General features: G+C 42.9%; 1 protein-coding gene across 1 annotated transcript in view; it reads right to left on the minus strand.

Moving 5' to 3' along the window:
• The window catches only part of pola1 (polymerase (DNA directed), alpha 1), a 121,245-nt gene extending 111,696 nt beyond the window's left edge, over window positions 1-9,549 (minus strand). Inside the window, exons 1-11 of the mRNA XM_080751720.1 lie at window positions 9,440-9,549; window positions 7,742-7,866; window positions 7,037-7,133; window positions 6,783-6,860; window positions 5,359-5,477; window positions 4,577-4,639; window positions 4,069-4,170; window positions 3,817-3,970; window positions 3,404-3,578; window positions 2,260-2,432; window positions 1,339-1,451 (exon numbers count right to left, since the gene is read on the minus strand). Of these exons, the coding sequence (XP_080607846.1) occupies window positions 1,339-1,451; window positions 2,260-2,432; window positions 3,404-3,578; window positions 3,817-3,970; window positions 4,069-4,170; window positions 4,577-4,639; window positions 5,359-5,477; window positions 6,783-6,860; window positions 7,037-7,133; window positions 7,742-7,866; window positions 9,440-9,488 (1,248 nt within the window). The 5' untranslated portion in view covers window positions 9,489-9,549. The remainder of the gene's footprint in view (window positions 1-1,338; window positions 1,452-2,259; window positions 2,433-3,403; window positions 3,579-3,816; window positions 3,971-4,068; window positions 4,171-4,576; window positions 4,640-5,358; window positions 5,478-6,782; window positions 6,861-7,036; window positions 7,134-7,741; window positions 7,867-9,439) is intronic.

Here is a 9,549-nt window from a genome sequence, read left to right on the forward strand (position 1 = left end):
GTGTCCCTTTTCCCGGAGGGGGCTCTGAGGTTTTATCCTTCAAGAGCCTTGAGAACTTCCATCATGGGATCTTCCCATGGTACGGACACCCTTTGCGGGCCTCCCTTTCAAGCCCTTGACACAGGCAGTCTAGGTTGGTGGCATGTGAGAAGGCATTCATCCTGCCCATTACCTCAACAGACGTGTCAGTGAGCTACACGCCCTGCCTGTCAGTGACTCTTGTCTGAAGTAGAACTCAGACGGCTGAGGTGTCGCTATGTGGCCGAACACAGCGTTCCTCCTTAATGGTGCTGTCTCAGTCGCACCTCAACCAGCCTGTAAGGCTTGCCCAGCTTAACCTCCACCACGAGAGTGGGTGGACAAGCTGGAACTGTTGTGCCCAGTGTGGGCCCATAGAGCTTATGTTAGCCCTGCCACATGCTTTCGGCAGCCAGAACAGCTCTTCCGTGGCTATGATGGCCCAGATATTGCGCTCCCCATACAGCGCCTGCCCCATTTTTAATTGTGGGTGCCATCAGCCACACCTACAAGGCGAGTAATCGTCCCCTGCCATCTGGTATAGGGTGCCACTCTAATGATAGTGCCCCCACATCATGGGCTACCTGAGAGTAGTACCCCTGGAAGATATTGGTGCCACTGCCTCATGGCAGTCATTGGCACGTTCTCCAGGTTCTATTGGGTGATTGTTGCCACTCCATATCCATTGGGGGTGGTTCTCTTCCCAGAATCCTTCGATTCTGCTCTTTGAGGTTTGTAATCAGGATTCCTCGTGACTTTGTTGGTATAGTCATTCAGTGCTTTAAGCACCGCCTCTGGCGGTCAGGAGGGATGAAATAGAACGAAAGTTACGTATGTAACTACGGTTCTATGAATCCCGAATGACCGCCAGAGCACTGGGTCACTCAGAATCCTCGTGGTCTCGCGAGAAGATTCTGTAGGAAATGATCCATTGGATAACCCCGGATGATATACCCTCTGTAGGGTCATCCAGGGGTCACAAGTGACTTTGTTGGTATTCATACTCGAATGCGCATGCGCGAAGGGATATATTCAGTGCTTTAAGCACCGCCTCTGGCGGTCATTCGGGATTCATAGAACCGTAGTTACATACGTAACTTTCGTTTTAACCTTTGAAAGAGGTTGATAGCCGGTAGCTAAATTCCTAATCCCCACCGACCAGATTGTCCAAACAACCTTTTTTTTACTAATGTGGTGTTGTCATTTCCATCATATATTGCCCCATGGCTTACATTCACCATCGCTAAAGTCGCAGATGAGCTGTCCTTTCAGAGTTAAAAGTGGCAACCATGTAACAGGAAACAGTAAAGTGTTACTCACATATTCTCGAGGCAGAAAGTACATGGTTCTCTCGATGTTCCTGACCGTCACACAGCAGCTCACGTGCGCGTTGGCCGACTCGATCCATACCTTCCCAAATAGGTAGACCACACCTACGTAGGCCACAAAGGTAACAGGGTTAACCTTTCTGCACCTGCCTTCCTAAACTCAAAATTTGGTTCTGAAATGTTGAGACTTTTTTCCATTCGAAAAATCATCATGGGGAAGCACTGTATACAAGTCAATCGTTGCTGAATGAAGGTTAATATCTTGCATGTTCATGTAGGCAATGATATAAGGTTGAAAATTTAAATCGGTTCGTTTTGAGACAATGGCGGGACAAAGTACCGTGCCCAACCCTAGTCATTCCCTCACAGTAGCGCAGACAGTGAGCAGCAGGACGGACACAAAACACAACCACAGCACGCATATAAACAAAGTAACATGGATGTTCTTCACTGCTGCGTCGAGTGCGTACTCATAGCAAGGCTGCTTTAAAAGGCTATCTAAAAGAACTAAGAAAGGCAGATGGCCTGGCGTTTATGTAGGCCAATATAAATAATAATTGCGTGTAGTAGGCTGTATAACTGCGTTAGCCTATGTTCTCATAGCAAACACTGAGGACAGTGTGCAGGGCAGATCGAGTGCGTGCCATTTGGAAGCACGCACGCCTGTAGGCTATTTATTTTACTGCATGTAATCTTTCGTGGGTAGACGGTTGAGTTTTTTGACAGACGGGGCAGGTCTGGTTTGGATTTTGAGATCATCGCGGGTAGCGGGTCGGTCTGCGGTGCTGATTGACGGTTGTCAAAATTGGACCTGTGCAGGACTCTGCTGTGGGGTCTTACTCTTCGACTGACTCGTCGACGCGTCAATTTGTAGGGGACAGCCCTACTAAACAGGTGACAAATGGTCCCTCACCTGGCTGGTTGTACTGGTCCTCAAAGGCATCCAACCAATAGAAACGGAACACCTGCTCTCCGTCCGGTCCCTCCACCAATGGGAGTTTGCTGGAGTCTACCTGCACTTCTGCAGGAGCCATGCCGACTCCTTCCTCCTCGTCTTGTCCCCAATCACCTCCCATCCTGCTGGACCTGAGGAGGCATGCAACCAGGAAGAACTTAAACCCACCCAGGTTCATTTATCTTTTTGAGCGGTGCTCCTGGAAGGAGCTAAGCTCCAACATCTGGCTTTGTCCGGGCTACGAAAGCGTGGCCTACATCTGGCCTGCATCTTGGCACAAAGCAAACAATAGGTGTGACATGGCCTTTTACATACAGAGTCATTCAATGCTGAGGAAGTAAACACAAAAGAGGTAGGTGTCTTACCCCCTTGCCTGGCCAGGGTATCAATTCAATTTTCAATTCAAAGGAGCTTTATTACTACATTGCCAAAGCAAGTATCAAAAATAAAATAAAAACTGTTGAAAAGGGGAAACATATATACAGTTGGAGGGGGTACAGCATTGTGCAAACAGAGCTATGTTGCATTGTGTCATTTTATATATATATAGGCCTACAGGGTATAAAGCTTTTGAAACAAATAGCAGCATTGTTTTTCCTCAATATAATTTAGATAGAATAAAATACAATTAAAACAAAATAATAATAATAATAACACATATGGTTCCAACCCTGAGTTTCCCGAGGCATGGCCGTGCACGATCCGTGCACTATAAATTACATGGAAGTCTATGGAAACCATGGCATCGTGGGACATTGAAGAGAAAAAATCATGGCACCAAAAAAGTTAAAAAGACTCATTGGATTATGGAGCAAGTTGAACTTCAATGACGTGAGGGAAAGGGTTTTTAATAATGGATTGTTATTCCATTAAATCTCCCATAAAACCAAGACAAACTAGAAAGTCTAAAACGATGGTTATCAAAGTGGGGCTCCGGCTACCCTCAGTGTTCCAAAGGGGACCTTAAAGGAAACCCAGAGTGTTCAAATGGAACCCTTACGGTTCAGGTTGGTTCCATTTTTCACACTCTGAGTTATGGGGGTCCACCAAGTTTGAGAACCACTGGACAAGAGAGAAATGTGTATGAAGAATGAAGACTCACAGAAGGACAGGATCCTGGGGTTCAGGTTTGGACTTCACTTTGACTGGCTCTATAGGGACTGCTGTGGGCTCTGGCTTCGCAGGTTCTTCAGCAGAAGCCCCCTGGTCGTCCTGCTCAAACGCCACCTCCATCGGTTCGTCAAAGTCCACTCCATCAAACTCCATGCCGTCGTTCACTGAACAACACATGCGGGGATTAGCAACAGGTCAGCCACAACAAATTGTGTCCATTAATATTTGTATTGTTATTATGGGTGAATTTGGCATCCTGGCCCTTTGGCAGACATTTTTAAATGGCCGCGTATGTGTAATTATTGCACCCCTTGAGTGTATCACAGAGAGAAAGAAAAATAAAGAGTGAATAATCAATGTAGAGTATCTAGCTTAGGTACAACAAAGCAAGGTATCCATTACCCTCCTCCTGGTCTGGTTCCTCCACTTTGACTTTCTTGTGCTCTGCTGGAGGGACTGGAGCAGAGGGAGGGGGGCGGGCTACTGTCCTGGGTGTCAGGTTGGCAGGGGACGGCCGAGACGATTTGAGCTTTGGCGCCACAGCTGAGGGCGATTCCTGCCGTTGACAGAAATGACAACGGTTTTCTTGATCGTTTGGTTCATGGATCTCAAATCAGCCATTAAATGTTTCTGCAAATCTGTTAAGTATGGTACCTTCAACACCTGTGGTTTGATGGAGAACGGGTTCATAGGAGAGCCGAGGGACTTCTTTTTCTTTAGGGTGACCACTGGAGGGGTCAGAAGAGATGGCTTCTTCTGAGAGGGTGAAAAATAATGTCACAAGATAAATCAGGGAGGTGTATTGACAACTGGATGGGTTAACAAAAAAAAAAAAAAACACTTAAGATGGGAACATAAACTAAACACCAGTTCATAAGGATTTTGATGAACATGAGTACTTGTGTGAAATAGGTGAAGTATTTATCAAACAATCTCTTTTTCATTGGATTGGCTGGAGGTAGCATTAACAACACACTTACAATTACTTAAATAACAAATGAATGAACGTTATTGCCCCAAGGATAATTTGTTCTTGCACACAGAAGAGCCAAATATAACAATTAACCACACAAAGTTCCATAAAGGACAATAACAGCAACACAAGTCAAAGTACAAATAATAAAGACAGTCTTGTGGTGCATCATGACAGAACAAGACTGACCTCAGAGTGCAGGTCCTGTAGGAGGTCTCCCAGTAAGTCATCTTTAGACAGGTCTACATCTTTCTGCAAGAGACACAATCGATTGCATCATCAGACAGACACACACTAAAAACACAAGCTCCATCTGTGTCGCTTTCTGCTCCCAGCAGCTTTGTCAGCGATTCTAATACAAATAAAAATGTATGTGATCACCTATTTTTTCTTCTTTTTTTTCTTTTTTCTTTTTCAAACACGACGATGTGACAAAGTTAAGACAGAATGAATACCATTTGTTTAGGACAGGGGTCTTCAACAGGGGGTCCGGGACCCCTAGGGGGTCCTCAGAGTTACTACAGGGTCCTCCAAATATTTGTGCGATAGAAACCTTTTTTCAATTTTTTTATATTAACCACTTGAACCCTAGCTTCCATATTCCGAGAACTTTAGACAAAAATAGCAGATCTACAAGCTCACAACGCCTTAGATCGGCTATTTTAGGCAAAGAGGTTTGGTGTAGAGAGGAAAAAGAGCAGACTAAGTATAGAGTGAAAGGTGAAGTTTATTAAGTATTGACGGTTCAAGTGGTTAAATATCTGGAAACACAAATTGATATGAATCCAAAATACAATGATGATTGTGCTGTCAAACAATGAAACTATATTGAATGAAAGGTTGTGGTGGTCCCTGCTTCATCTCTCTCAACTAAGGGGTCCTTGGCCTGAAAACGTTTAAGACCCCTGGTTTAGGATGAAACAGTTAAAAACAAAACACAAGCAACCTCAGATTTACTAACAAACACACACCTCAGCTGGTTTCTTGACATTGCTGTTCATGAAGAGGTTCTTGATGGTGTTGGGCTTGTTGACAGGAGCTTTCTTCTGGTTTTTCTTAGGGTCTGCTCCCTTAGCGCCTGCTTTGCCCGCTAACACATCAGACACACAACATAATGCACTTATATCAAGGAACGTTTACACCCCTTAGATACAATACACCTACCATCATGTTGTCACAAACGTCACTGATAATTTTTCGTCTACAGTGGTTCTTAACTCATTGAATGCCAAGGCCCGAGTTTCCCGAGTTATTACAGTAGTAACAGGGTGCCACAGCCCGAGTTTCCCGAGTTGGAAGCCATTTTGAAAAAAGAAAAAAAGTTTTTTTTTTTTTTCAAAATTCTTTTTTTATAAAAAGAATTCTAAAAATGCCTCAAATGTATTAGGCATGATCGCAATTGCGAAATTGCATGTTTAGCCCTATAACAAACACATCTTTCAAAATGTCAAAAATGGCTGTTTTGTCTGACTTTGAAGGCTTGTATCTCATGAATGCCTGAACGGATTTCCAAGCGGATTTTTTTGTTTGAAAGCTGTTAAAAAGTACTACACATATGGTGCATGATCTAGGCATGGGCGTGCACGATCCGTGCACTAAAAATTGATCCGTGCACTAGAAATTTAGGAAGGTGGCAGTGTTTGTTTTGTCTGACTTTGAAGGCTTCTATCTCATGAATGCCTGAACGGATTTCCAAGCAGATTTTTTTGTTTGAAAGCTGTTAAAAAGTACTACACATATGGTGCATATATGGTGCATGGGCGTGCACGATACGTGCACTAAAAATTGATCCGTGCACTAGAAATTTAGGAACGTGGCATCCTGGTACTTGGCGGCCATCTTGAAAAGGGCATTCAATGAGTTAAACTGAGTCAGAGGTGTCCCCAAATTAATTTGTGGGAGGATCCCCAGAGGATTTTCTTAGCGTGCAATATTGTTTTCTCACTCAACATACAGTATAAGAGTATGCTGTGTGCATCTGCACATTTCTTAAGTGACAATTTAAGTAATTTAAATTTAAAAATGTAATACCTCTAAAATAAAAATAAAAAAATACAAATGAGACCATTAAATGCGTTAAAAGCAATGAACAAATTATACTATAACAAATGGTCAAATATTATCTCCGAAGAAATATGCCATTCTGCACTACGTGCTCACGATATGGCATTATGAGCTAGTAGACCGTCTATGTTTACAATATTTATCTGTGGAACCAAGTCTAACAGAATGTAATGGCTCAACTTTGACAATTCCAAAGTGCTTGTCAGGGTGGGGGGTCTCCAGTTCAAATAGGATTATTGTGGGGTGTCGCGGACTGATAAGTTTGAGAACCACTGATCTACAGTATGCAATCAGACAACAAACATTGACAAACACAGCCATGGTTGTTCACCTTTGCCTTTTTCCACAACATCGTCGGCCAAATCATCATCAAAGATTTCTCTTCCGTCCTCCACATACCCCGTTCCATCTGAGATAGCAAGAGAGGCAGACACAGACAGACAGTTGTTACATTATTCTTCATACATCACTGATAGGACCAAAAGATATTCATCATTACTCATGACTGTATACCTGTTATTTCGTTCAAGCACAACTATCTATGCTAGGTCCCCTCCTCATGATATCCGATAAGCTAAGCCTCACCGTCATCAATGATCCAGTCATCATCTTGTCTGTCTCGCACCATCCTGGAGTACTGCTCCTCATCCACCTCCTCATAGACACTGCTAATATCCTCCACCTGGAACACACACACACACACACACACACACACACACACACACACACACACACACACACACACACACACACACACACACACACACACACACACACACACACACACACACACACACACACACACACACACACACAGGTTTTTCAATTTCGATCCGATATATACGTACGTACATTTGGATATTTCCCGATACAGTAGGCTACATAGCAAGTATAAAAAAAATGCTTCACCTTTCAATTAAAGCCATTTATTAATTGTAGGATAGGATTCAGTTCAAATAACAGAGTGCAGTCAGTGCAACTGAGTGAAAAACGCAATGGCAACACGTGTCTCGTCTCAAGAGTGGAGGAGCGACGAAAAAGGTTGCATTTCTTTTAATTATTATTATTTATTTTATTTTTTATCTGTGACTTGGATCTGTGATGTTGTGTGCGATATCCCAATATGACTTAATTAAGTCACATCGGGTGCCGATACCGATAAGATATTGGTGCATCCCTAACAAAGACCAGTATCAATAGAATAAGCACATAGTTTAACACCACATAAGGAATATCTGCATCTCTGTATGCATGCTTCATGCAGATATTCATGCATGCACAGGACCTCACCTCATATTTGAACTTCTCCCCTTTCTTGGCTGCTCTGATCTGCTCCAGTGCAGACTTCCTTCCCACTTTCTCCTTCTTCTCTCGCCTGGATCTGGAGGAGGCCAGACCACCTCCTGCAGCGTCACCTGGGGGGACCAGAACAGGCGGGACATGTGTCACATCATGGCATAGGGACATAACTGACAGATTTCTGCCAGCTAAAGCCAGCACAGCTTTTTGAGCGGTGCCTCTGCTGCGCTCCAATGCTTGACTGTGTGTGTAGGTATGTACTGTATGTCTGTATGCAGTGTGTGTGTGAGTGTGTGTGTGTGTGTGTGTGTGTGTGTAGGTATGTCTGTATGCAGTATGCAGCAGCTGCAATACCGCTGGGTGACCAAGTGGCGCTGTTGAACAGCCTTGACATTAGACAACACAAGAATTTGAGTTAAATGAAAGGCTCAAAGGCGCCGCTCACTTCACACTGGGTGTTATTTTTCCTTAATAAACTAGAAACAGAGCACAGCTGAAAACTGTATGGCTGGCATATCTGAGCACTGTGAGCAGCCATTAACCGGTTGAAGCCGAAACCGAATTAACAATTCCCTGGCCAAGCAACTTGGATGCTGAAACATGTGCTATGCTCATGATTCACTTGGAAAGAATCTTGGCTGTACAGAGATTGACAAAGACAACAACTGTGGATTTTTGTCTTTTAACAAAGCCTTGACACAAAGAATAACCCAGTCTACTCATACAGGTGCAATATTGTGGAGTTTACCGTCATTTAAATACAATCGGACCTTTCGGTTTCATGTTAACGCAACTTGGATGCAACTAGCAACACAGTTTCTTGCAGCTAGGTCTCCCCTTCTTTCCTAGTAGTACATACAGCGTGAGTGTCAGTTCTTACATTAAGTTAGTTTTAAGCATCAAAAGAGTTAGTTAAACAAATAACAGTGCAGATGTAAGTAACTGCGGCACTACCAACAAAGTTTAATCTGCAAGACTCTGCTATTGTTACAACGCCAAAACTATCCTCTCTTTTGTGGTTCTCAAAGTGGGTTCAAGGGTCAAAATAACATACCATAACGGGTCTGTAACTCTGAGAGCTTAAATGGAACCAAATGGACCCTTTATGTCCATCTTATTCAATTTGTATGGTCTCTGAGTAGTAGTGGAAAGTAGCTAAGTACATTTACTTAAGTACTGTACTAAAATACTTTTGAGGTATTTGTACTTTACTTGAGTATTTCCAATTTCCAATACTTTTACTTCTACTCCACTACATCTCAGATCCAAATATTGTTCTTTTACTCCCCTAATTTTTTTTAAAAACTTTAGTTACTTTGTAGAGTATGAATAGTATTATTACAAAACATTCATTTAACCACTTCAACCCTATATACATGTCGGCCATAATTGTATACATTTGAACACCCTGAAATGGGACATTCTGCTAAATAGTATTTGGTGTTTTAAGTACATTTTGATACCAATACTTCTGTACTTTTACTCAAGTATTGAGTATTGAATTCCGTACTTATACTAGTAACAGAGTATTTCTACATTGCAGTGATACTTTTACTTGAGTACCTTTGCCACCACTGCTCGTAGTTATGGAGGTCCTTCACAATAAAGTCAATGCAACTCAATGGCAATGCATGCTATTCACTGCTTTAGCTTCCCCAGTAGCAGCAGTGCTGTACGATGCTCACTCACCTCCCTCCGCATTCTCCATCTCTTTCTCTGGGTTGGACACCGGAGCCATTCGTTTATTTTCACTTTTATTCACACTTTATTCGCTGTTTTCAATCACTGTCTCGTAAATA

This window comes from Nannobrachium achirus, assembly GCF_963921795.1.
Source record: "Nannobrachium achirus genome assembly, chromosome: 21".
In the NCBI taxonomy this organism is placed as follows: domain Eukaryota; kingdom Metazoa; phylum Chordata; class Actinopteri; order Myctophiformes; family Myctophidae; genus Nannobrachium; species Nannobrachium achirus.